Genomic DNA, 27,860 nt, shown 5'->3' with positions numbered 1-27,860 from the left:
TGCTGGGAGGTGCTGGGATGATCTCACATTAAGGTGGGACAGGCCAACTCAGCATTTCAATGCATAGCTCTCTACATCCTCAGTTGGGACTTGGTTGCAGACTGGCCTTGATGCTGCAGGGCATGGAAGTTCTGATGGGTCAAGGCCTTGGGGCACCCTCAGTGCCCTCTCAACCACAGCCCAGCCAGCTTCTGGGAAATAGACCTCAAGACCCATGAGCCCAAGGAGCCATCCCTTCAGAGAGCAGCTCTAGATGTGGTAGGTTTGTGGCTGGGCTGATGTGACTTTAGTGGGAATGTGGTGGCCTCCCATGGGCTGGACAGACCAGGGGTGGTGAGGCCACAGAACAGTGCAGGAGCAGAGTGCTGGTGGCTGCTCCAACATGCTGAGGGCAGTGCTACACCAGCAGAGTGAGGGCTATGACTTCCATCCTCTGGAATGTCACAATTTGCTTTGCACAGAGTGTTTAGAGGTTTGCTTAGGGTAGGATGTACAAGGAACTGCAGGTCTCTGTTGGTCAGGTTCTGAAGTGACCAGGACACTTCTGCAAATGCCTTGAGCAATCCTGAGTTGTGAGCAAGCCCTCTCTCAGTGCAGATCAAATGCAAGGTCTGTACAGATGGGCTCTATGGTGTTTGCAGTGTAATAGCCCATGGGGCTCCCTGGCAGAGTTTGCCTCAGAGCCACACCATCCACAAACAAGAGTTTTTTGCAAACTCTGGGGTGAGATGTTCTGGCAGTCCTGTCTCTTCTGGCCATGCAGCCCTGCCTGCTGGGAACACAGCAAGAGCAGGGCTGCTGGGGCATTATGCTTTAGTCTTGAGTCCTCATACTGATGGATGTCTGTGGCTGGAGAGCATGCTGAGGAGGAAAATAGGTCCGTGGGGGCTGCTCTGACAGCCCACCACCCTGAGAGACCACGGGTCTGGGGACCATCAGATGCCCCACCCGGGTCCCACACCTCATGAACTGGTGGCATGGGAGCGGCACAGCGACTTCGATCCCGCAGCGCTCCCGGACCCGCAGCGCAACGGCATCCGGCGGTGCCGCTTGTAGCCGCCAGGGGGCGCTGCAATGCCGCACCGCAGCGGGGGAGCCGCCCCCAGCCTCACCCCCCTCCCTGCTCTGCCCCTCCTTCCCCGAAGCTTTTCCACCTCCTCCCCAAACCTTCTCCGCTCTCCCCAAATCTTTTCCTCTTTCCCTGTTTTTCCTTCTTTCCATAATTTTCCCTCTCCATAAATCTTTCCCCTTTCCCTAATTTCCCCCTCCCCCAATCTTTCCCTTTTCCCTAACTTTCCCACTTCCTCAAATATTTTCCCCTTCCCCTAATTTATGCCCCTCCAAATTTTCCCTATTCTCTAATTCTTTTCACCTTCCTCAAATCTTTTTCCCTTTCCCTAATTCCCCCCTCTCCATTTTTTTCCTTTTCCCCCCCTAATTCTTTTCATCCTCTTCAAATATTTTCCTCTTTCCCTATTTTTTCTCCCTCCTCCCTAAATCTTTTCCCCTTCCCCCAATTTTCCTCTCTCCACAAACTTTTTCTCCTTCCCCTAATTTTCCCCCTTCCCAAATATTTCCTTTCCCCCCTAACCTTTCTCTCCCTTATCCCAGTATTTTTGCCTTTCTCCTATTCTTTCCCCCTCTCCCCCTCTCCCGAAATGTTTCATCCCTTTCCAAATCTTTTCCCCTTTCCCTAATTCCCCCTCTCCCCAAACCTTTCCCCCTCTCCCCAAACCCTCCCTCTCCCTACCCCACGCCTTTCTGCTTCTCTCCAATTCTCTTCCCCTTTCCTCAAATCTCTCCCAAAATCTTTTCTCCTTTCCTTCTCCCCACTCCCCCAAACAGCCCCCCTTATCCCCCCAAACCTCTCTACCTCCCCAAATCCCTCCTCCCCCCCGCCCCGTCTGCAGTCTCTCCGGCTCTCCGTGCGCTCACACCGCCTCCTCCCCTTCCAGCCCCTCCCTCCGTCCCGTCCCGCCTCCCGCAGCCTCCCGCTCCGCTCGGCTCCGGCTGGGGCTCGCCGGGCGGCGGCGGTGGCTGCGGGCTGAGGGAGGCAGCCCCGGTACCGTCGATACCGGCACAGGCACCTGCAACACCACCGCCAGCGCCGGGCAGGGCCACGGCGGGGAGGCGACGGACGATGGGCAGGTGGCGAGAGGCGGTGGCGGTGGCCGGGCGGTTGGTCCAACCCGTCCCCAGCGGCATGGAGCCCGGTGCCGGTGCAGAATGAAGGGTGCCCTGCGCCCCGCCCCGCAGACATGTCTGTGCCTTTACTCAAGATTGGAGTCGTCCTCAGCACCATGGCCATGATCACCAACTGGATGTCGCAGACGCTGCCCTCCCTCGTGGGGCTCAACACCACCAAACTCACGGCGGCCACGGGCGGCACCTTGGACCGCAGCACGGGAGTAAGTGCGGGGTGGGGATGGGGGGCGGCGGCGTGAAGGGGATGGGGCCGGGGAACGAGGTGGGAGGCTGCCCGGAGCATCCCTGCCTCCCGGAGCGGCTTCCCGGTCCCTCCTCTCCTGGATGTCCTCCGGTCTGCCTAAATCCATCCTTACCCGGGTGCCCTCCCTGGCCGCCCCCAGAACCTCCCCGGTACCCCCAAGACCTCCCCGGCCGTACCCAGAATCTCTCCGGTACCCCCAGGACCTCCCCGTCCATCTGGCTCCTCCTTAGGGCAGCAGGTGCAAGTCCTGCAAGCTCATAAAATCACTAAGGTTGGAAAAGACCTCTAAGATCATCAAGTCCAGCCGTCAACCTAACACCACCATGGCCACTAAACCATGTCCTTAAGTGCCACCTCACTCCCCTCCCTGCCTTTAATCAATAGTCATTAATGGGATGGGCAAATGCAGCAGAGAAGTTGCAGGGTATTTTTGGCTGTGCCTGTGTTTCCTGTCCTTGTTTTGCCAGAGGGCTGGTGTGGTGCCTGGTCTTGTCACTTTGGAAATGGCTGGGAGAAACGATCCTTCTGTCTGTCTTCCCTTAGCATGGAGCAGGGGGGGGGGAAAGGGGGCACCTTTTGCCTCTGGGTTGCATGCCTCAAAGAGCTAAGGCATCTCAGCTCTGCTCTTTCAAGGGGAGTGTTCCATGCAGTGGTTGTGCTGTTGGTGAATGAAGCTGGATGTAGGGTTATGAGACCCATTTGTTGGCTTTCCCCCCCCCCCCAGTTGGTGATTCTGGCTGTCTCTCTCGGTGCCTGTCTGTCAGGAGGGGTATTTGCAAGGTTATTTCTGCTATCCAAAGAGTAGGAAGCACATTTCCCTTCTGGTTGGCAAAACGGTGCCACCTTCAAAGCGAGCCAAGGCTGAATTGTGATTAAATAATGCATTTTTGCAAAGTGCTGTGAGATCAAAGGAAAAATTAAGATCAGAGAGGTTTGGAGAGCACCAGGGGGGTACTGGACTGTGGGGGGGGAGGAGGGCTGGGGAACATGCTGTGTTCGTGGCTGGGCTCCCTTTCTGCGGCGTGTCCTGGAATCAGGGATGGAGGTACTGGTTGTACCCTCCACACCACATCCCTCCTTTGCTGGTGTGCTTCACAGGGTACAGCGCTGGGCTCTCCCTGCCCTGACCCACAGACCATTCAGAGAGAAATGAATGGTTAGTGAGCCTCCCCATGCCCAGGAGAGTCTGGCAGAGGAGGGGAGAAAATGCAACACCCGGTATCCGTTTACTCGGGAGAGCTGATTTTCCTGCTGCCGGATCTGAGAGAGCTCTGTAGAGGCACATTGATCACTGCTCTGCCCTCAGCCAGGACACCATATCCTCACTGGTGGCTTGGGCACATCCTTCTCGTGGTGTCAAGGAGAAGTCAAGTACTTGAACGACAGTAGTGGCTCTCCACCCCGATGCGCTCGGTGCCTTACGGCACACTGCAACCCTTGCAGTTCTGTGGCTTTCCTCACGTCCATGTTTTCCCTTCCTTCAGCTCTTGCTCTCCTCTTCAGACCCTTCTTTCATTTGTCCCCAATCCATATTTTTGCATTGCAAGCGAATTTTGCCAGCTGGGCCCTTGGAGGAGCCTCCCTCCACTTCCAGCAGCAGCTCCAGCATCTGCCACATCCTTCCTGCTTCCTCCCCTCTGCCCCTGTCACCTCCCACACCCCTGCCAGGCCTCACCCCAATTACTTAACCCCTCTTTCCCTGTGTTAATTAGGTGTTGCCAACCAACCCAGAGGAAAGCTGGCAGGTCTACAGCTCTGCCCAGGATAGCGAGGGGCGTTGTATATGCACAGTGGTGGCACCTCAACAGACGATGTGCTCGCGTGATGCCAGGACAAAGCAGCTGAGACAACTATTAGAAAAGGTAACAGCTGACCCCTCTGGGGAAAGGTTGTTTGGTTTGGCATGACATATGGGGGTAAAAACACCAGCCAGCTGGCCTGAGCTCTGGTTTCCAGAGAAGATGTGCCCCCCTGGGCCAGCCCTCCTGGGCTGGAGTCATCCCCATGTGTGTGGTGGGGAATCATCAGCCACGACTGGGAGGGTAAATCTCTTAGCTGTTTCTGAGGCACAGAGGAAAAGGGCCCATGGCTTAAGATCAAGTTAAAACTGCTGACATCATAACAACAATACTGAACCATAAAAAAAAAAAAAATGTAATTCACTTTTTTTTTCATTATGTTAACACAAGCAGTTTCAAAGGATGAGCCTCAACCAGATGAGAGGAGATAGAATTAAAAACCCCAAGCCCATGCAGTCCTAGCCAAGCTGATATTAAAAAGGTCGAATCAAACAGCACAAGCTGTCGACATCAAATAGCAGAGAAATGACAGTTAGTGGTTTGCTTTCTGATGGTTGGCATCTACTTGATTAGTTTTTAATAGTCTGCTGTCCAAGGAGATCAAAGAATCTCATTAGGGAGACGCTCCTGATAACAAGAAATTTTCCAGATAATAGATTTCATTGAAGAAATGCTGGTTCATGGGAAATGGTGCTCCTCTCTTTAAAATATAAGTGGACTCCTGTGCTGGATGTGTAATTATCCCTCGTGCCCTAGTGCTGTGTTGGCATGTGTTGTGCATGACCATATAAATTTTCTCCTGCTGCTTCTAGGAAGGTGATGTGTTAGTCACTGGTAACGATATTAAACCTACACTTAAACCGGGTTTGGGTTTTTTTCCCCCCGATGTGATAAGGACAATAAATCGAGGCAGGAAACGTTTAGCCCTAAAACACTTCTTTGGTATGTCAGAGGCTTCTAAAAATAATCCCCCACTCAAGCTTTTATTTCCCTAAGCAAGAACAGCGCTCGGTCCAGCACCACATTTGTCTGAGAGGCTGCAGGCATTCTATCAGCAGCTGAGGCGGGTGTCTGAGAGCCATCGAGTTCCCACAGCTGCTCAATAAGCAATAAAGAGCAGGATCTGACCCCATGCCCTCTGCTTAACAGACAGGCGAGACCTGGGCTAACATCTCCTCTGGAGGCTGGCTGTGCTGGGTGGGGTTTGCCCTCCTGCAGCTCTCCGGCTGCCGCTGGATGAGGTGAGGGAGGAGCGGTGTTTCCAGGCGTGTGTTGTGGGGATGTGGTACCTGCTGCTGCTCTCTCTGTGTCTCACTCCTACGCTAACCTAGATGAAAACCCCCAAAATAAAGCACAGGCTTCTTCAGTTGCCAGACAGCTGCTCTTTGAGGAAGGCTGAAATGCTCAGCCCCGTAGGAAAACGCAACCGCAGAGAAAAGCTTCCAGCTTCCCAGCAAGGATTTCAGACCTGAAAACTCCTTCCCTTTGCCCTGGCATTTTAACTCTAGCTCTGTGATGGGAAAACTCTCCTGATTTCTCTCTGCCAGCGTAATTGTGTCAACAAGGTAAATTGTGCCTGGGTTTTCAAAGGAGGAGACCTGGCAGTCACCTACAGCAGTAATAAGGCACTGCCTTTACAGGAAGAAATCAGCTGCGCTCCTCTGTGTGTGTCCTGTGTGTGTACACAAACCAATTCCAGCAGCTCCACCGCAAAGCTCTGCACAGAGCCTTCAGCAGCTTGAAGGTACTTGGAGGTTCAAAGCTGCCAAGATGCCATCTACCTTCCACACACGGCCATGGGCATGCGTGGAGGAGCTGATGCTGCTTGGGAGTGGATCCTGGGCACCCCATCAGTGTAAAGAGAGAGGGGAGGTGAGCCAGGGCTGCTCTCCACCGCACAAACTGTTCAGTCCCTGTTTTGACACCGAGGTGTCTGAGCTCATCTTTGGCTGGAGCACACTGAGTCCTTCCAGCCTTGTGTCAGGTGCTGAGTCCACAGCTTGGACTGCACCCAAACCGAGGCATCACCTCAATCCTGTTCATAAACAGATTATGTTTCCTCTTCAAGAGGATTATTTTTTTTTTTCCTTTGGCCCTGTTATCTGGGAGGACTTCCTCCTCTGATGGTTAAACCATCTTTGGCTTCCTGCCAATTCTTGTTCTTTGCCAGCACTAATTTCCAGATTAAACAGTTCTTTCTGCTTGTTTGATATTCACTCCAAGGTGTACGTAGGAAGGACAGAGACATCGCTTCTCAGACTTTGATTTGACTTTTACAGTCCTTATAAGATGAACTACTTCTGTCCTGGTCTACCAGCTGAGTCCATCTCTCTGCTAATTCTTCCTACAGACCACAAAATTCTCCCTCAAGATGCCTCATGCTGTTCCTCTACCAGTTTGTCTGCCTGCCCAAGGCTTAAGATTCATCCCAATTCAAGCCCCAAAGATTGGCTTGGAACAGCCTTTTCTGAACTGGCACAAAAGGCTGATCCACAGGGAAACTTGAGCAGGATTTAAACCATGGCTTTGACCATATATATCTTATTAGGGTCCTCCAGACTCTCCATTACTCTGATTTCATTCTGAAACAACTCAATGTCAAACAAGAGCAGCCCTGGAACTTCCATTTGTATCAATTTTCTGTTTCAAATGCTAAAATTAACTCTTTTCCCCAAGACACTCCCAGGTATCTCTTTCATGGTAGCTTGATGGAAAATGAGGTTTCATGTCGAGATTGTGTCCTCCACCAGCGGAAGCAGAAAGCATTTTAGCTGATATTTGAGGATAACAGCTAATGGATGGAGCTGAGGGAATTTGAGAGACAGTCTCCTTGAGGCTGGGTTCATCAGAGCACTTAACACAAATGCTGAAGTTTAAGCTATGACCAATCTCGTTGAAATCTAATCATTTGCCCAAGTGCTTTGCTGGATCAAGGGTTTGATGTGCTAATGAAGGAAAACAAGCAGATCTTGAGCTGATGAAGCACACAGTACTGTCAGAGATCAGGAGTGATAGAGACTGACTTTCTATAAGTCTGGCCAGACTCTTGGCTGGTTGAAAACAATATCAGCAACAAACAGAGGGAGTCTGGACAGCCCCAAAATAGCACAGCAGTTCATTTTAGGTGTCTCAGTGCAGAGACATGTGAGGAGGCTGTTTTCCTCTGCAGTCAGGGGACAAGCAGACTCCTCTGGAGGTGATTCAGAACAGAAGCCTGAGCAAAAGATGCTCCAATTTGTTTCCTCTCAGAGTCTGTCCTTTCTGCCCATCATCCAAGAGGCAGAGTAAGGAATCCCTTCTAACCCCACTCAGGGGTCAGACACCAGAGTATCAGTACAGAAATGTTCTTTTCTGCTTACTTGCAGCTGCACCTCTAATTTGGGTTAGGCATTAGTGGAATAAATGAGATCAGGTCTGTGTGATCCCTGCAAATCATTCCTCTCCCATCCCTTTGGAACAACTCTGCTGTGTGGATACAGCTGGACTCAAAGGAGGAGAGACTGAATTAGCAGAATAAAAATACCTGCAGACCAGTCATGCTTGTTAAAGGCTTCCCATCTCCTGCCTCAGGGCAGAAAGAGGTCTTCAAACTCCTCCACATCCAGCTCAGGTAAATTAGCACCCAACCGTGTCATAGAATCGTAGGATCATAGAATCAACAAGGTTGGAAAAGACCTCAGAGATCGTCAAGTCCAACCTATCACCCAGCACCTCATGACTAACACAGCTGAGAGCTCATGGATCCTGAGGGAGACATGGCTAAATGGGAGCCACAGAAGCTGAGCTCAGGTTTAGCTCTTTTCCTCTTCAAACTGAGTGCCTTGTTGAGCTCTTCCCTGCTCCTCACACCTCCCTAAGCAGGTCCTTGGTGGTAGTCAGGATGGATGCTGGTTCATCTCTGAGTGATGTGTCAGAGCTCAGGGACTGGAAATCACTTCACCTTTGCTGAGGAAGGCTATTATAGAGCCCTGGAGCAGTTGTACTTGGTTCTACAGGATGCCTCCTGACTGGTGGCCTTTGAAATTCAGGTCACCCATGCAATTGTAAGAGTTCCCTGGACTAGTTTTCCTGTCATCATGCATGAGCAATGGGCATTTTGATCACTTCAGAGAAGCAGACACCAAAGTTGGCTTTTGCCCCTCATGAGATGAACTTCTCAAGCCCTGGTTCATCAGCTGAGTCCCATCTCTCTGCTGATTCTTCCTGTGCACCTCAAGACACCTCATACTGTTGCTCCATCAGTTTGTCTGATTGCCCAAAGCTTAAGATTCATCCCACTGCAAACCTCAAAGATGGGCTTGGAACAGCCCTGCCTGAGCTGCCATGAAAAGCTGATCCACAGGGAAGCTTGAGCAGGGTTTAAACCATGGCTTTGAGCACACAAATCTCAGCTGGGTCATCAGGCCACTATTGCCTCTCCATTCCTCTGGGTTCATTCTGAAACAACTCAATGTCTCAGCCAACTGCCTGGTTGCAGCAAGTAGTCTCCAGGAGCTGGCTGCGTGCGGGTGCCCTGCTGTCCCCTCGCTCTGTCACTTGAGGTAAGTCACAGCAGCCCAGTGTGATTTGCTGGAGGAAACACTGCGCTTCCACCAGCCTTTTCCCCACCCCAGCCTGTCTGCACCTGGGCTTTGGCCAGGACGGAGATGGGAGCGGATGTGGCAGCCTGGGCTCTGGAAGCTGTCTCAGAGGGGCTCTGCAGAGATGGTGCTGGCTCCCATTTGGGTTTTGCTAGACACCCACAGAGGAAGGGACTTGAACCAAGATGCCTTTAGAATCACAGAATCAAGAAGGTTGGAAGAGACCTCAAAGATCATCGAGTCCAACCTGTCACCCTACACCTCATGACTACTTTAATGTGAGGGCCCTGACGCAGCAGCACGCTCAGATCCATGATTCATTTTAGACTCCAGCGTCATCACTCCCGGCGCCAACAGCCACAGTTCCGAGGGTAATGCAGCAGCAGCAGGAGCACCAGTCGTGGGCTCAGCCCCATCATGTACAAACACAACCATCTTTGATGCAAAGGTCTAAAATTACACTCATGGCTTCATGCTAAAGAGGTGCTTAGCTTCCTGCTGAAGTCAGAGCTTCCTTTACCCTCTCCCAGCCTGAGAAAAAAAGAAAAGGAGAGAAGGGAATATCTTAATAAATCAGCTGGCAGCCAACCTTCAAAATCAGGTCAGCCTAGCTAGCATTTCCCTTCCTTCCTTACACCTTCATCTCTTTTTCTCACGATGAGCCCAGCCAAGCTCCCTGCATCGTTTCCTTCTTCAGGACCAGATGGGAGCAGCGCGGGGAGCCGCCGGGATGCGGCATCGCTCGGCTGGGAAAGCTGCTGAGGCAGCGCAGCCACCCCAGTGGGCAAGGCCAGGGCACACACACCTCATCCTCATGGTACTTCCCAGCTTCAGGTTGCCTTCACCTGCAGCTGGATTGGCTGTGGCAGGAGCTGTGTGAAGAGCAAGGCTGTTTGGATAATGAGGTTTTTACTGGCTGGGAGTAAAGTTTGCACATAGGCAATCAGTAAGTGTCACTTGTGTACGTGAAGAAATGATGATGTGCACCTCAGCAAGAGTGTTTCTGCTCAGCTAAGAGCCTCTCCACGTGCCACAGCAGGAGCTGTTCCAGCCTCTCCAAGAGGCCATTAAGAGTGAGGTGTTTTAGCCTTGACTGCAACCCTTATTTGCATGTGTGATTGTTAAATTAGTCTCTGCAGCGTGGCAGAATAAATGTTGGTGCAAGCAATTTGCTCTCCTTTAGAGCATGGGGTCGTAATACTGGGAGAGGCTGTTGATGAACTGGTAAATAATGCATGGGTTGATTACCCTTTAGTCTTGTTGACTGGGTAGGAAAAGGTCAGCACTCAGCATTGGGATGCAAGCAGGGCTGCCTTTGCTGCTGGGGAAGCACCTCCTTAATGAGTCCCTTCTCCTCTGACAGGTGCAAAACATGTCCCAGTCGATAGAGGTGTTGGATAGGCGAACTCAACGAGACCTACAGTATGTGGAGAAGATGGAAAACCAGATGAGGGGACTGGAAACAAAATTTAAGCAAGTGGAAGAAAGCCACAAGCAGCACCTGGCAAGGCAGTTTAAGGTATGTCTGCTTTCCAAACCACTAATGAAGCTGTGGCCAGGGATTTACTGGGGGGAGGGGGGGTGTGCATGGGGCTGTAGCCCTTGTTTCTGTCAGCTCATGCAGCCACTGGTCCAGTTCTACACTGCACTGGTGGCTGCCCACCCGTGAAGCTCCCTCCTACTCAAAGCATGGCCAGATCCAGGCTGTGGCATCTTCTCCTCAGCCACAAGCCATTTTGCTACAGGGTGGAAGCACCAATATTCATATTTATGTACCCACAAACCACCTGAGTGTCCCAAATAGTAGGACTGCCCCATGAGAGGGGGTCTGCAGGAAGACCCTGGGGCAGCTGAGGTCAGCCTGAGCTGGGTTCCCCTCCACAACCAGGCGGTCCAGGACCTGATTTTCTTGGGGAAGAGTCAGGAGCTGGAGCTCCATTTCCATTTCTGCAGCATATGGCAAACCCCAACAGGCTGTCAGCAAATCATTCCCCTCTTTAGGGTGTTTGTGGCAATGGGGCAAGCAATCAAACAAATCAATGCCTCTCAAAAAAAAAAAAAAAAAAAAAAAACCCAAACCAAACCCCAAACCAGAGTGTGCCTCTTGGAGTTGGGCTGACAATGTGCACATCTCAAGGGTGTGCAGATGTCCAATGTTGAAATAAGGGAGTTGGCAGCAGAGCCAGCACCTTCTGATGGATTGGCTGTGTTCTGTCCTGGTGTCATGCAAATGAGAAGTGAAGATCTCAGCCTTTGAAATGAATCTGTCGCTGCAAGCCATGGTCAAACTGTCAAGAACTTGATTGAGAACCAAGGAAACGGCCAAAAAGAAGCTGTCAGCAGTATTTGGAACCTTAAATTTTAGTCATGCTTTGGCTTAAGAGACCTAAAAAAAGAAAGGGAGATGGTTTCTAGTGGAGTTTGGGAGATATTTCTGAGCAGCCACCCAGCTGATTCCCAACTTCCACCCAGCTGCCTGCTGTTTTAAAGCAGGATTTTTAAATTTATACATTAAATACCAAAATACCAAGATGACATCAGAAGAAGCTGGGGAGAAGGCTCTTAAAACTTTTCACCAATTCCACCTCCTCCACTTCCCCCATCTCCAGTTACCTAAATTTAGCTCTGCAGCCTGGATGTAAGAACCATCTTTCTGTTTAAAGCACGAGTTTAGAATTTATTATTATTATTACTATTTCCACCCCTCCTCCTTCCACTTTGGTAACTTTAATCCTTCCCCTCTGATAACTTTAATCCTTCCCATTGCCTTCCAAGGAGCTTGCACCAGGAATTGCAAGTAAATAAGCAAACACCTTCCCCACATGCAAACAGCAGGAGGGGGAAAAAATCCTTTTGACTTAAATAGGATGGGATGGGAAGGAAAAGAAAGAAGGGAGGCTGAGACCCAAATTTCACCACCCCACCCCTCCCAAACTTGCTATCCCAACCCTGAGTGCTGTGCACTTGGCTGCTGTGCAGCAGTTTGAGCAGCAGCAGGTATCCTCTGTGTGCTCACATGCTTCATTAAGGGCTAGGTGCATGCATGTTTAATGTCTACTCATTAGCTGCTGGAGCAAAGCATCCTCAACAAAATGCTGCAAACCTGTGCCTGTAAATGAGGCCATCATTTAAGTTAACAACAACAGCAACCAAAGAATAGTGAGAAGAATAATAATACAATTTTTTAAAAATTAGAAGTCTTTATTTCTGTGAAATAAATTTGCTAATGACTTGGATTTTTATGTTCATTCTAACATGCCTTAAAAAAATCCAAAACCAAACCCAAACCAAAACAGAAAAACCCAGTTAAGGGGATTTTTATTTCTTTGGGGTTTTTTGTTGTTGTTGTTGTTCCTGGTCTAATTTGCTGCCAAAGCACCATTTGAAATAACAGCCACAGCATTTTGTTCCTGCTAATGCCAGTGTTAAAAAAAAAAAAAAATGTGAGTGGTTTTGAAGCTCTTGTGTTGGTTTTGGGTTGGTTTTTCTTTTCCCTTTTTTTTTTTCTTCTTTTTTTCCCCCCTTTTCTCTCTCTCTTTCTGTCTCTCTCTTTAGTTCTGTTAAGAGTTATTTGTCTATGAATGGCTATCTATATAAGGCAGGTTAGTGAGCTAGATCCTCAACAGTATTTCATTTTCTTGCTTACAGGGCTAACTTAAAAGCAAGTTTTTTCAATGCTGCAGTGACTGAAGAAGCAGTTCACTCCCATGTAACCATGAAAAGAGGGCCACAGAGCATTTTGCACCATGCATTGATTTTTTTTTCCTTTTTTTTTCCCTTTTCCCTTTTATTTTCTTTTTTTTTTCTTTTTTTTTTTTCTTTTTCCCTTTTTCTTTATTATTTTCCAAATTAGCACCATATCTCACTAAGGAACCTTGAACCTCACAACTGAGATCTTCCTTTGCATGCAACTGTAGATGCATTTCATGAATAGTTTGAAACCCTTGTCAATGCATATATATATATATATATGATTTGATTTGATTTTCTTTTTTTTTGTTTTTTTTTTTTTTTGGAAAGAAAAAAAAGCAAACAAACAAACAAAACAACAAAAAAAAATCACAAAAAAACAACCAACCAACCAACGAACTCTTTGTGTATGTGACCTGAAGCATGTAACCCTAAGATGTTGCATTCTAAAAATGACAAATAAAGGCCTTTCCCAAATATTTTGGTGTTCTGCAGCCTGTTTAATATTGTTCTTTCCAAGCCATCATTTTTGGGGACCCAAATCATAACTAAACTAATTCGAATGCCAGTAATTGGGGGAGATAATAAAACCCTTGCACTTCAAGGTAGGAAGCGGCCAGGTCGAGGCAGAGTGTTGCAGATTTTTGCACGCATAGCACTGAACCAAGCTTATTTTAACCTTGCAGGCAATAAAAGCGAAAATGGAGGAACTTAGGCCTTTGATACCAGTGTTGGAAGAGTACAAAGCCGATGCAAAATTGGTATTGCAGTTTAAAGAGGAGGTCCAGAATCTGACGTCAGTTCTAAACGAACTCCAGGAAGAGATTGGCGCCTATGACTACGAAGAGCTTCAGAACAGAGTGTCAAATCTTGAAGAAAGGCTTCGTGCATGCATGCAAAAATTAGGTAGGCTCAGAACAACATGGTGGCACTGGTTCACACCACTCATCCCTCCTCGGAGGTAGAGATGTTAGACTGGACATCTCCTTGGGCTCGGCCTGGCTGTGAGGGATGAGCTGGCGCAGCCAGGTTGGATCCTGTAAACAGTTACCCTATGAGTAACCTTAATCCCAGGAGTGAGTCCTGCTGAGGATTACTTGCATGAGCCACGTTGCTCATGGTGTAAGTGCTTCAGGATCAGGCCCTCGACTAGGCATGTGGCTCTGTGCAGCGTTTGCATAAGTGGATGGTGGCATGTGGGAGACACCTGGCAAGTGGTGCTTATGCAAAGCAAACACATGCACCCATTTTGCTTCTGCATCCATGTCTGGGCTGGTTGCTGGGTCTAGCACACCAGCAAAGGTCTCCACACACAGCTTTAAGTAGCGTGTGTGTGTGTGTGTGTGTTTGCAGGCTGTGACTGAGTTTCCCTTTTTCTTTCCTTTCTTTGCATCTTGCAAATCCCTGTTGAGAAGAGCATGATGGAGCTGGTTGGTGGGTTTGGTCCGGTGCAGGATGCCAATCCTCCCCATCTCTCCCATTCCCTGAGGGGAATAGAGGTGGAATGGAATGGAGCAGGAGCCCCACCCAACCAGCATTGCTAAGCCATCAGAGATTCAGCTGGAATCTCATCCAGGGAGTATTAATTGACTGCAGCCTCTGGGTCTGTTGTGGGGAGAGACAACTGCTGCGAGCCCAGCATCTGACCCCAAACTGAGGGTGGAGAAGGGGGGAAGGAGGGCACTGCCTTCTGCAGCTGCAGGAAATCTTCCCACCATTGGCTGGCCTAGCTCTGATTTAATTTCTACTTCCATTATTGACTTTCTTGTTAAGCAATTTAGATAATCTAAACACATTAACTGCTCTGCAGTCTATTTCGGTAGCACATACAAAATTACACTCTCAGGTAACTCCATGGAAGATCAGATCTCTTCTGAGCATTCCATACCCTTGGCAAGGTAACACTTTGTTTCTCTCTTGTCTCTGCTGCTGGGATTGCTTTTGCTTGTTTCTAAATGCCTCCACACTTCTGCAGGCAGACACCTCCCCTGTGTTCCCCCTGTGAGTGCATCCTGTCCTCTGACACCTTGGACAGCCCTTTTAGAGCACAGGGCTTGTGAGGAGCAGCTGAGGGAACTGGGGTTGTTTAGCCTGGAGGAAAGGAGGCTGAGGGGAGACCTTCTTGCTTTCTACAACTCCCTGAAAAGAGGTTGGACTGAGGTGGAGGTTGGTCTCTTCTCCCAAGTAACAAGTGATAGGACAAGAGGAAACGGCCTCAAGTTTCACCAGGGAGGGTTTAGGTTGGACATGAGGAATAATTTCTTCCCCAAAAGGGTTGTCAAGCCCTGGAACTGGCTGCTCAAGGCAGTGGTGGAGTCCCCATCCCTGAAAGGGGTTTCAAAGCCTTGTAGATGTGGTGCTGAGGGACATGGCTAAGTGGTGACCTGGTGGTGTTGCACCTGATGACCTGAAAGATCTCTTCCAAACAAAACAATTCTATGATTGTCTAAGCTACCTCTCACTTGAAAACTCAGAGAGGGAATTGAATTTCCAAGTGAGCCTGGATGCTCAAAGGTATTTGAACTACAAGCCATGCACCAAGATAGCCCTGAGGAGCTGCCTGGCAGGCAGGTCTAACCCCCCTGCCCTGGCTAAGCGAGGGGGCAGAGCCTGGTTTCTCATTTCTTAATGAGCTCTGATGTGCCCAGCTTTGCTCTGGAGGCAGAACAGGCTGAGGACAGTTGTGCCATTGCTTTGCACTCCCTGTCTGTGGTCCTTCTCCTTGCCTGATGATGGCCACAGGGAAGGCAGCAGGGCTGGGGTATGTCAGGGAAATCCTGACCTTGTCCTTCCCCACTTGAATTTCTCCCTGACAGAAATGATGGAGGTGGGGATGCCTTGGTGCTTCCTGTGTTAGCAGTGCCTAGTACCTGGAGATTTATCATGGGGAGACCCTAAAAACACTGACAGTCCTGCAGTGGGTAAGATAAGAAAGGATGGAGAACAGCCCCAGGAGTGGTCAGATGACCAAGGTCACACAACAACCCCCCCAGGGAGCCCCACTTTGCCAGCACAAGGCAGCTCTGCCCTGCAAATGGCTTTTCCCCTTCTTCCCCTGTCAAAAGCAGAGGTGGGTGTGATGAGAGGAGGTGGTGGCCACAGAGGGGTCCACTTGCTGCATCCCTTCAGCCCATCTCTTGAAGACGAGAAGGAGCTGGGGGTGAGAGGGAGATGGAACAACAGCAGGACCAAGGATTTGAGCTGGAGCTGTAGAATTACTTTCCTGGGGATAGTTCTTTAAAGAAAAACCATCCTGGATCCCACTGCCCCTCAACAGCCAGCCTTGGTGGAGCTGCCCAGCCCAGGCTGACCTCACCAGAAGCAGGGAAGCTGTGATGATCCTCCTGGGCAGGACCCTGGGCAGGCTTTAAGAAGTAACTCCCAAAAAAGCTCCATAAATCCCAGAGTTTGCTCATGGACCATTAGCTGCTTCTGCTCTGGGCCATGTCTTGGCTCATCACATCCTCCTCATGCTCAGGTTCTCCAGCTGGAACATCCATCCAAGGCAGTAGCCCAGGTAAGACTGAGCTCTCCTTCTTGCTCTTGCAGGCAACCTTTTCTAGAAGCTTCTAAGGTGTGTTTTTGGTTTTGTTTTTGTTTTTTAATCTCTTTGAGGTTTTCTTTGGGCTTTTTGGCTGTGCCCCTTCTTTCTCCTCTTGCTGTCTTTACAACCATGAGGTCAGGGCAGCTTTTCTGCCTCAGGGCATTGCAGCACCCCTGGGTGCTGGCAGAGATGGCCACTGAGTCTTGCAAGGGTTCACCTGGGAGGGTTTGCTGCTCACCCAGGAGGGTGATTGATTTGGTCACTTAACAGCAAACAGCATGGATTGAATTTCCAAATGTGGTGATGGCTCTGGTGCATAAACCAGTGGAAATGGCACTCAATTAAGCTAAATTTGGCTAACAACCTTCCAGACACTTTTGCTGCCACATGCTGAGGTCCTGTTTGCTGGGGATTGCTGTTTGCAGCAAATTAGCTGCTCAGAGGGATCCACCTGATGTTTCAAGGAGCATGTTTGAGCTTAGAATTGCTCCTGCTCAGGCCAGCAGTGCTGAGTGTCTGCTTGCTAGAGCTCAGGGTATGGCTGACTGGATCACAGAATGCATCAGGTTGGGAGGGAAGCTCAAAGGTCATCCTGTCCAACTCCCCTGCAGTCAGCAGGGACATCTCCAACTAGATCATAGAATCATAGAATCAGTCAGGGTTGGAAGGGACCACAAGGCTCAGCCAGTTCCAAGCCCCCTGCCATGGGCAGGGACACCTCACACTACAGCAGGCTGGCCAGAGCCTCATCCAGCCTGGCTGCAAACACCTCCAGGGATGGAGCCTCAACCACCTCCCTGGACAACCCATTCCAGGCTCTCACCACTCTCATGGGGAACAACTTCTTCCTCACCTCCAGCCTGAATCTCCCCACTTCCAGCTTTGTTCCATTCCCCCCAGTCCTATCACTACCTGACACCCTAAAAAGTCCCTCCCCAGATCAGGTTGCTCAGGACCCCATCAAGTTTGACCTTGAATGTCTTAGCTTAGAGCTCCCAGAACAGGATCAGGTAGCTGCTGCAATAAGCACAGGACAAGAGCAGGGGGTGCTGCCACATTCCCATCCAGTTTCCCTCTCCCCATCCTCCAGAATGCTCTGCAGTGCAGCAGCCTTTTCCTTCCTAGGGAAAGTCCTGGCTTGCATTTTGGATTTCCTAAGTGTTATTGATGGATCAATAGTGAAAACACTTCCTGACCCTGGCATGTGTGTGAAGGGAAAAAGGAATCAATAACAGCACAGTCAATCTGTTACTCTGTTTACACTCTGAAGGGTCACTATTTATACAGGGATTTTAACATGCCCATTAATGTTCCTAAGAGGAGCCTTGGAGCAGTGGAGAGGTTGTCATTCCCTGATTCAAGGGGGAATTTCACTCAGCTGTGTTCCCCAGGCTCATGTTTGCCTGATAGCAGAAGCTTTCCCTGACTCTTGCCCCCAAAAATGAATCCCACCCCACCATCCTGGTGCAGGGATGGGGACAGAGCCTTGCCAGCCTGTCCTGGAGGTTTTGGGGATAGAGGGGCTCCCAGCCAGTTGACAGAGGCAAGGGCAGGGCATGATCCAGCTGCTGAAGGGCAGTCCCCCTAAAAGGCTCAGCACCCATGGGTTGCTCTGCTGGGCAACCAAGCAGCAGGTTTAGGGCAATCACAGCCAAGGCTGGAAATCTCCCCTGTGGGGGTCACTAGAGTGTGAGAGAGGATGTTTGGTGTCTTGGGCTCTCAGCCCAGCTCTACTCCCAGCCCACCACCCCATGCTCAGCTCCTCACCCACAGAGTAGGCACTGCCCTGTGCTGCTGGTGGGTGCTTGAAGGCTGTGCAGGCTGCTGCTTCATGCCTGAGCAGGGGGAGATGCAGGAATCCTGTCCTGGAAGCTCCTGTCCAAGAGATGCAGTGGAAGAGAGAGTCCTCTCTGGCCCCAGCAATCTTCCTACTTTTAATGACTGCTACCCACAGAAGGGGCAAAAAGAAAAAGGCAGATGGTGTTCAGACTGTGGTGTGGCTGCCCTCAGGAACAGAGGGAGGGGTGAGTGAGGATCCTGAGGCTGTGGTTGTCCATCCCTGGGTGGTAAGGCTGTGAGAGCTGCTGGGACCTTGCCAACCAGGGGTCTGAAAAGATCCCTCTTAAACTTTCCCCCTGGCATCTGAGTGCCTGTGTTAGATTGGCACCAGGACAGAAAACACCTTGCCCTGCATAAGAGCAACCCTCTTGCATTGCTGAAGAGCTGTTGTGGCTGTGCCTCCAGCTAAACATGTGTGAGATGTAGCCTCACCACTTGCAGACAACACTGCTTTACCCTTATCAGCTGCTGCTGTCTGCTTCTTTATTTTATTTCCTCTCCCCCTTTTTTTTTTTATATCAATGAGCTTTTACACAACCTTTCTCTCCAGGGAAATGGAAGGGAGAAGATAAAGTGACAGCAGTGTAAGGCTGTGATAATGGAAGTCAGTGCTGAGCAGATGTGATTAGAGCAAGGTTGGTCCTCTGCAAAGGTAGTTTGCAAGACATTAGGCATTTGTGAACTTAACCCCTTGCATCCCTTTGTCAACATCTTGCTCTCCTCCTCCTGAGCTGAGCTTTTGAATGCATCAGACAAGCAGGAGGACAAATTCCCCTAAGCCATGTCTCAGTGAGGCCAGGGAAGCTCTCTGCTCTTCGGTGGGGTCTGTCTTTATCTGCCTGGTGTCTGAAGGTTGGAGGAAGTCTGATGGTCCCTTTGGCCATGTCATGCTGATGCACATCAAGAATATCTTCATCTGTTTTGTGCCCCAGGCTAGGGTATCCCCTTTGGCCACAGATCAGGGCTGAGGTAGGTGGATGTGTCCCATGGCTATGATCAGAAATGTAAGGAGGCAGATGAGAACAGGCTAAGGAGAGAGGCAGCTAGGAGATACTGCAGGGTGTATGTACTGGGAACATTCAAGGTCAGGTTGTCTTGGGCTCTGAGCAACCTGATCTAGCTAAAGATGTCCCTGCTCACTGCAGGGCGGGTTGGACTAGGTGACCTCTAACAGTCCCTTCTAACCCAAACCAATCTATTATTCTGCTTGGTGATTTTCAGCAGAAGGACCTTGTCCTGATCTGGAAGAGCTTAGCAGCACCTTCACAGTCTCCCACCTGCAGCTCTGGCCTTGGGCACCCTCACTGGGCTGTGGGACCATCCACACTGCAGGGCAGCTCAGCAAACCTAGCACCCAGAGCAGCTGCTCATCCCAGCACCACCACCACCACCTTCCCCTCCCACAGCCTGCCAGAGGCTTCCACATCAAAAAGGAGAAGTCAGGAAACACCTCCTGAACTTCAGGCTGTGGCTGTCCCCCTGCTGCTGCTGACATTAGTTTGCCTTGCTCAGGAGATTGCTGCTGCAGGACCAGCTCTGCCCTGAACGTGTCCAGGTTCTAAATGAGTGCTCCTGGAGCAACAGACCATCCAGCACCAGCTCACAGTCTCTCCTGCAGCATCTTCTTCTCCACTTCCCCTCATTCCTAAAATGCAGAGCAGCAGCTTTGCTGAAACTTGAGGATATTGCTGGAAACAGGAACTGGATGTGTAGCTGAAGCTGGAGCTTTGCTGGCCTCCAAGGGTGTCCCCAGAGGGATGCTGGGTCCAGTGTCAGGGGACAGAAGCATGGAAGGGAAACAAGCTGCCATGGGCAGCCAGCATAGCAAGCTGGAGGAGAGGTGCTGCTGCTTCTTCACCTCAGATTTAGGAATTAAAACCACAGCCAGACACAGAGCTGGGCTCGCAAATGTGCTGCCATGCCCACTGAGTTGAACAGCATGAAACCAACTGGGTGGAGCCCTTGGGGATGCTTCAAATCCTGGCTCATGGTGCTGTGTGGCTGCACCTCCCTGTTGTGGTGGTGCTGAGTCTGGGCAGGATTCCCAGGGCAGCTCCTGAGGAACCCCCTGGGACATTCCACCTCCTGCTTCCCATCCTGCTGCATTTGGGTTCCTCTCTTGGAGGAGGAGCTGGCAGAGGAGATGGGAGGAATTCATTAGTGTCTCCTAAGTGTGCAGACAGGATAGAGAGCAGAGAAGCTGGCTGGTGGAAGCTGGTAAATGATCTTTGCAGGGATGAAATTTCTATGGCATAGAATTTTCCCACCTCTCTTTTTTTCCTTCCTTGGCATAATGCCTGTTTCTTGCAGGGCTGGAGTAGGCACATTGGTCTCTATATTACTTCCAGCCACTCTGCTGGAGCAGAAATGTTCTAATGCAGCTAATTTTTCCACCTGGCCACTCGACCCTGGCTAATTCCTCTCATTTTCTAGTCTCTAACATTAGCAGCAAGGCTGGTTCAGGAAAGCTGTTTTGGTTTTTTTTCCCCAGGGCAGTGTGATAAAGGATATTAAGAGGCATGAGACAAACAAAAGCATCCAACAGTTGTTCTTAGCCTAATGACCTCTAATTAAATAAAAGCAGAGCTGCCCATCAGCAAGGAAGAGCAGTGGGCAGAGCAGTGTGGGTGGGGGGCAGCTCTGGTGTCCCTCACTGGGGCTGGCTGGCAAAGAGCTGTGGTCAAAGAAGCCCTGGTGGTGGTTGGGTGTGGTGGTTGGATGTGGTGGTTGGGTGTGGTGGTTGGGTGTGGTGGTTGGGTGTGGTGGTTGGATGTGGTGGTTGGATGTGGTGGTTGGGTGTGGTGGTTGGATGTGGTGGTTGGATGAGGTGGTAGGGTGTGGTGGTTGGATGTGGTGGTTGGGTGTGGTGGTTGGATGTGGTGGTTGGATGAGGTGGTAGGGTGTGGTGGTTGGATGTGGTGGTTGGGTGTGGTGGTTGGATGTGGTGGTTGGGTGTGGTGGTTGGATGAGGTGGTTGGATGAGGTGGTAGGGTGTGGTGGTTGGATGTGGTGGTTGGGTGTGGTGGTTGGATGTGGTGGTTGGGTGTGGTGGTTGGATGAGGTGGTTGGATGAGGTGGTTGGGTGTGGTGGTTGGGTGTGGTGGTTGGATGTGGTGGTTGGATGAGGTGGTTGGGTGTGGTGGTTGGATGTGGTGGTTGGGTGTGGTGGTTGGATGTGGTGGTTGGGTGTGGTGGTTGGATGAGGTGGTTGGATGTGGTGGTTGGATGTGGTGGTTGGATGAGGTGGTTGGATGAGGTGGTTGGGTGTGGTGGTTGGATGAGGTGGTTGGGTGTGGTGGTTGGATGAGGTGGTTGGATGAGGTGGTAGGGTGTGGTGGTTGGGTGTGGTGGTTGGGTGTGGTGGTTGGATGTGGTGGTTGGATGAGGTGGTTGGGTGTGATGGTTGGGTGTGGTGGTTGGGTGTGGTGGTTGGATGAGGTGGTTGGATGAGGTGGTAGGGTGTGGTGGTTGGGTGTGGGTGGTTGGGTGTGGTGGTTGGATGTGGTGGTTGGGGGTGGTGGATGGGTGGTTGGATGAGGTGGTTGGGTGGGTGGTGGGATGAGGTGGTGGTGGGTGGTTGGATGGGTGGTGGATGGTGGTGGGGGTTGGATGAGGTGGTTGGATGAGGTGGTGGGTGGGGTGGGTGTGGGTGGAGGGTGGGTGTGGGTTGGATGTGGGGGATGGTGGTTGGGAGGTGGTGGAGGTGGTTGGATGAGGTGGTTGGATGAGGTGGTTGGGTGGTGGTGGTGAGGTGGTGGTGGGTGTGGATGAGGTGGTGGGTGTGGTGGAGTGTGGTTGGAGGGTGGTTGGGTGTGGTGGTGGGTGGTGGATGAGGTGGTTGGAGGGGTGGGGTGGGGTGGGTGTGGTGGTTGGATGTGGTGGTTGGATGAGGTGGTTGGGTGTGGTGGTTGGATGTGGTGCTCACCAACCTTGCAACTCTTTTGCAGCTTGTGGCAAGCTGACAGGAATCAGTGACCCCATCACAATTAAAACCTCGGGGTCCAGGTTTGGCTCATGGATGACAGACCCTCTTGCTCCTGAGGGAGAGAACAAGGTAAGACCACAACAGCTTCATCTCTGTGTTCCCACCTCCCCCCAGAGTGGCTGAGGACATTGCAGCCAAGCACCAAAGCCCAGGCTGTGCCCTGTGAAACCTGTGGAAGGTCCTAATTTGTGTCTCGGGGCTCTGCTGGACTCCTCAGCAGTGGGAGGGGGTTGAGGATCCCACAGGGAGGGAGGAAGAGGATGGGGCTGAGCAGCCCCATGCAGTGGTCCCTTCCCAGGGTAGGTGAAACTCACTGCAGTGCTGAGTGTGAGTGGGCTCAGAAATGTCACCAGGAGATCTGTGCTCCCCTGTGGGAGCTTAAAAATCAAATACTGGGTTTCTCATCTGGCTTTGGCAGCCAGGAGGGAGCTGGGGCCAAGCAGAGGGACCTGTGGTCCCAGTCTCTGCTGCTCTTCTGCTGCTGGTGCCTCTGATAATGTCATCTGACTGCATTTGTTCTCCATCCTCCACCTTCACTGTTGTGAGGAATTAACTGACTGCAGGCAGAGAGAGAGATTTGTTTTGCTTTGTTTTGGTCTTTATTTTTTTTTTTTCTGTTCCACTCAGACCATTCAATTTTGATCCCAAGGAGGTAGGAGGCCAATAACTGGCTGAAAATCAATCCAGGCTTCCCATGACTGATGGAATGGAAAATATGTTGAGTGTTTGCTGAGGATTTGCAGGCAGCAAATCAAAATCAAAAGCCACAGGGCTTGGCTGCGTGCAGCATCCTCTACAAGGGGTGAAGGCACCAGCAAGGGCTGCATTGGGGCAGCTGTTTTGAGAGCTTGGCCCTGTGATCAGCTTTCTGCAGCTAAGAGAGGACAAGGGATGCTCTGGAGAAGTCACCTTTGGTGGGGGCTCCTGGGATGGGATGTGCCGCAGTGATTCACAGATTGTATCAGGTTGGAAGGGACCCCCAAAGGTTGGAAGTGACCTTCAAAGGTTAGAAGGCATCCTCAGAGGTTGGAAGGGACCCTCAAAGGTTGGAAGGGACCCTCAAAGGTTGGAAGGGACCCTTAAAGGTTAGAAGGCATCCTCAGAGGTTGGAAGGGACCCTCAAAGGTTGGAAGGGACCCTTAAAGGTTGGAAGGCATCCTCGGAGGTTGGAAGGGACCCTCAAAGGTTGGAAGGGACCCTCAAAGGTTAGAAGGCATCCTCAGAGGTTGGAAGGGACCCTTAAAGGTTGGAAGGGACCCTCAAAGGTTGGAAGAGACCCTTAAAGGTTGGAAGTGACCCTCAAAGGTTGGAAGGCATCCTCAGAGGTTGGAAGGGACCCTCAAAGGTTGGAAGGGACCCTTAAAGGTTGGAAGGGACCCTCAAAGGTTGGAAGGGACCCTTAAAGGTTGGAAGGCGTCCTCGGAGGTTGGAAGGGACCCTCAAAGGTTGGAAGGGACCCTCAAAGGTTAGAAGGCATCCTCAAAGGTTGGAAGAGACCCTTAAAGGTTGGAAGTGACCCTCAAAGGTTGGAAGGCATCCTCAGAGGTTGGAAGGGACCCTCAAAGGTTGGAAGGGACCCTTAAAGGTTATAAGCAACCCTCAAAGGTTGGAAGGCATCCTCAGAGGCTGGAAGGGACCCCCAAAGCTTGGAAGGGTTGGAAGGTCATCTTATCCAATGCCCCCTCTTCTCCTAATGAACCAGCAGCAACTTGAGACCAACACTTCCCTCCAACAACCAACTGGTTGGCACTGGTTCTCCAAGACAGCACCTCCATATTTTGCAGTTACTAAACAAGATTTCACCTATAGCCCCAATAAGATCCTAATTACAAAGTGAGATGGGAGGACTTTACCCACATCTCATCTTGATTTGCTCAAGAGAAGGGACAAGCTTGTAGCCCTTTGTGTTTGCTGCATCCTTCAGCATTAACATCATTTATGCATCTGTGAAGGAAGAGTTAGGCCTGGGGCAGCTGAAGCTAAAGGTTTTCCCATGCCTTCAGAGAGTTTTGTCTCAAAGCAAGGTTAGGTTTTTTTGTTTGATTGGTTGGTTTGTTTTTTTTTTTTCTTTTTTTCTTTTTTAACCCATTCCTTTTTCTTCATTAGTTTCGTTATGAGAGGAAGCAAACAGTTTTGTCTGGACTGTGCCACTGGAACTGGTTGCCCAGTGAGGTTGTGGATGTCCCCTCCCTGACGGTGTTCAAGGCCAGGGTGGATGAGGCCTTGAGCCACCTGGGGTGGTGGGAGGTGTCCCAGCCCACGTCAGAGGGATTTGGAGCTAGATGATCTTTGAGGTCCCTTCCAACCCAACCCATTCCATGACTCTTAGTGTGTCCACTGTGAATTTCATCAAACCCACACGATTATGTGCACTTCTTTGGCTACTCAGCAGAGTGGGGAACTGGGGATGGGGTGAGCTGGGCAGTCTATCATAAACACCAAGCCCCAGGAGGTGTTTGGTGCCTCATGTGGCCATTTGTTCATGTCACGAAATCGTGGAACACAACTGAGGAATATTGCAAATCTGGCAGCAGTCAGCCCTGCAGCAAGGCAGTGCTGGGTGCTGAGAGCTGGGATTGATGTCTGTGGGCAGGAGAAGGTTGCTCAAAGCCAGGTGGTGTGCTGAGATGCTGCTATCCATCAACCTCTGCTTCTCCAGAACATGAAATGCCTTTGGGTCCTGCCACCTTGCAATCCCAGGGTTGGAGCAAAGTGGGAGTTGATCTCTTCTCCCAAGGAGCAAGCGATAGGACAAGAGGAAATGCCAGTGAAGGTTTAGGTTGGACATGAGGAACAATTTCTTCCCCAAAAGGGTTGTCAAGCCCTGGAACAGGCTACCCAGGGAGTCCACATCCCTGGACACCTTTCAAAGCTGTGTAGACGTGGTGCTGAGGGACATGGTTTAGTGGTGACCTGGCAGTAATGAGTTAATGGCTGGACTGGATGATCTGAAAGCTCTGTTCCAACCCAAACAATTCCATAATACAAAGTTCTGCTCTTCTGGGCTTCTCTTTGTCTCTCTGGACCCTGAGTACAAAGCCTTGACATGTAATTTTTTTAAGGCCAAATAAAGAAAGGAGAGCAGTGGAGAGACAATCAGTTTGCTGGGCTTGTTTTTGTGATTTCCCAACCTGGCTTCACTGAATGCAGGCATTTCATTAAGTGAGGAACAGTCACCAGCACCACAGCTGATGGCAGAAGCTCTCCCAAGCTGCAGGCACTTCTCTGCTGTGGGCTCAGGGATGTTCATGTATCTTAGGACAAGGGGCGACAGGCACAAACTGGAACCCAGGATGTTCCACCTCAATGTGAGGAAAAACTTCTTTGCTGTGAGGGTGCTGGAGCCCTGGAGCAGGCTGCCCAGAGAGGCTGTGGAGTTTCCCTCTTCAGAGACTTTCATGCCCCATCTGGATGCATTCCTGTGTGACCTGCCCTAGGTGATCCTGGGGGTTGGACTTGGTTTGTGGAGGTTCCTTCCAAGCCCTACCATTCTCTGATTCTAAAATCCTCTGGTGCTTTCACAGCCTTCCTTAAGCCCACAGTGGAGATACAAAGATCAGATCCATTCCCCAGCAGTATTCCCAGGGAGTGAAGCTCCCCACAAAAGTTCTGCAGACCCCCACCTTTAAAACCCAGCAGCTAGAGGCAGCTGACACACTCACCCTGTGTGTAAATGTTTCTCTGCTCCCCTAAGGGAACCTGGAGACAGTCCTATTGCAGAGGCAATGCTGTCAGATTTTGCAAAGTGCCTTGCAAAAGAACCCAACATTCCCCAAATCCACATCCTTAAAGGCTTCCCTCTTGTTGTTTGATTCACTTTTTCTCCTTCCTAAACAATTTCTACAGTGAGCAGCTCTCTTAGGCAGCAGCTGCATACAGAATGTCACTTGCTGCCTGGATGTTTCTTCTTGATGCTCACTGCAGAGCTTTGTCATTTGCCTCAGGATTGGTTTCATATGACAAAAGCTTTTTTTTTTCTGGTGGAGGAGTCTAGACAGTGTCCCTAATGAACTGGCACTTAAATGATGATCCAAAATCTCTCCCCCATCTACCTACAGCAAGGTTTTGATGTCTTGCTCAGCATTTAAATGGCCTTGGTTTCAGCTTTGGATGCAGAGATGTGTGATTTTTCTTTTTTTTTTTTTTTTAAACCAATATGGATTTTACCTGAATTTCCTTGACAAGGAGGAATTGCATCCATCACTTCCCCGTGCCAAGATAGTGAATTTCTGCCCAGCAGCTGGTGTCACTTACTGAGCACCACCATGATAAGGCTGCAAAGCAGCAGCAGCAATGTAACCTGCTGGGTTTAGCAAGAGGAAAAGTGCTAATTACCCTCTGGAAGGACAGTGAGGGTTATGCAGCACTCCCAGGGAACCTCTTAAGCTCCCAAGTTCCTAGGGAAGTCCCGTGTCAGCCCCTGGAAAAGCTTTGCTGTTCAGTTGTTTCCTTGGCTGGGTAATTCTGGGTGTAGGTGGCAGGTGTCAGACACATCCTTTGCCAGCAGATTGCATTCCTTGCTCTGCCTTTTGCTCCCAGCTCAGTCTCTAGGGTGATGGTCAAAGGGCTCAGCTGGATGGGTGAACTTGGTTGGTTGGTTGAACAGTTGGAGCTGTTCAGCCTGGAGAAAAGACAGCTCCAAGGAGACCTTGGAGCAGCCTTCCTGCACCTGAAAGAGGCTAAAGAAAGCCAGGAAGGGATTTTTTACAAGAGCTTCTAGTGATAGGATGAGAGGGAACAGATTGAAGCTTGAGAAGGGCAGATTTAGACTGGAGATGAGGAAGAAATTCTTTACAGTGAGGGTAGTGAGACACTGGAGCAGGTTACCAGGAAAGTTGTGGATGTCCCCTCCCTGGATGTGTTGAAGGCCAAGCTGGATGAGGCCCTGAGCAACCTGGGCTGGTGGGAGGTGTTCCTGCCCATGGCAGGGGGGATTGGAACTGGATGAGCTTTAAGATCCCTTCCAACCCAAAGCACTCTACAGATCTCTGAACTTGATGACCTTAGAGGTCTTTTGGAACATTAAGGATTCTCTGGGTCTCTGCTGTACCCTAAGATGCTGTCTCTGTCTCTCTCACCCAGGTCTGGTACATGGACAGCTACCACAACAACCGCTTCGTCCGCGAGTACAAATCCATGGCAGACTTCATGAACACCGACAACTTCACCTCCCACCGCCTCCCTCACCCTTGGTCAGGCACGGGACAAGTGGTCTACAACGGCTCCATCTACTTCAACAAGTACCAGAGCCACATAATCATCAGGTTTGACTTGAAGACGGAGACCATCCTCAAGACGCGCAGCCTGGATTACGCTGGCTACAACAACATGTACCACTACGCCTGGGGGGGCCACTCGGACATCGACCTCATGGTGGATGAGAACGGGCTGTGGGCTGTCTATGCCACCAACCAGAACGCAGGCAACATTGTCATCAGCAAGCTGGACCCCAACACCCTGCAGAGCCTCCAGACCTGGAACACCAGCTACCCGAAACGCAGCGCCGGGGAAGCCTTCATCATCTGCGGCACCCTCTACGTCACCAACGGCTACTCGGGGGGGACCAAGGTGCACTACGCCTACCAGACCAACGCCTCCACCTATGAGTACATCGACATCCCCTTCCAAAACAAGTACTCACACATTTCCATGTTGGACTACAACCCCAAGGATCGGGCCCTCTATGCCTGGAACAATGGGCACCAAATACTTTACAACGTCACCCTCTTCCACGTCATCAGGTCTGACGAGTTGTAGTCCAGCCTTGTTCCGAAACTGATTTAGAAACAAACAAACAAACAAACCACAAAAGAAAAACAAAACAAAAAAAAAGGGGAAAACAAACAAACAAACAGACACAGAAACAAAAAACAACAAAAAAAAAAACAAAGGGAGAAACTAATTTTGCAATGCTCGGCATCGGGGCGACTCACTTGAAATAAGTAAAGATACAAACAGCTGCCAAAATTCAGAC

The 27,860-nt window shown here is 50.5% G+C and overlaps 1 protein-coding gene across 3 annotated transcripts in view; it reads left to right on the top strand.

The window, feature by feature from the left end:
- The window catches only part of OLFM1 (olfactomedin 1), a 37,667-nt gene extending 10,024 nt beyond the window's left edge, over window positions 1–27,643 (top strand). Inside the window, exons 1-6 of one of the 3 annotated variants that reach the window (XM_054393392.1) lie at window positions 2,259–2,375; window positions 4,162–4,311; window positions 10,192–10,347; window positions 13,205–13,424; window positions 21,849–21,955; window positions 26,969–27,643. In XM_054393392.1, the coding sequence (XP_054249367.1) occupies window positions 2,259–2,375; window positions 4,162–4,311; window positions 10,192–10,347; window positions 13,205–13,424; window positions 21,849–21,955; window positions 26,969–27,643 (1,425 nt within the window). Of the gene's footprint in view, window positions 1–2,258; window positions 2,409–4,161; window positions 4,312–10,191; window positions 10,348–13,204; window positions 13,425–21,848; window positions 21,956–26,968 lie in introns of those variants that run through there. The other 2 variants (XM_054393391.1, XM_054393393.1) reach the window with 2 other exon arrangements.
- The last annotated feature ends 217 nt before the right edge of the window (window positions 27,644–27,860 follow it).

The sequence above is a fragment of the Indicator indicator genome, chromosome 28 (assembly GCF_027791375.1).
Source record: "Indicator indicator isolate 239-I01 chromosome 28, UM_Iind_1.1, whole genome shotgun sequence".
In the NCBI taxonomy this organism is placed as follows: domain Eukaryota; kingdom Metazoa; phylum Chordata; class Aves; order Piciformes; family Indicatoridae; genus Indicator; species Indicator indicator.
This window is presented reverse-complemented; position numbering and strand designations above follow the sequence as displayed.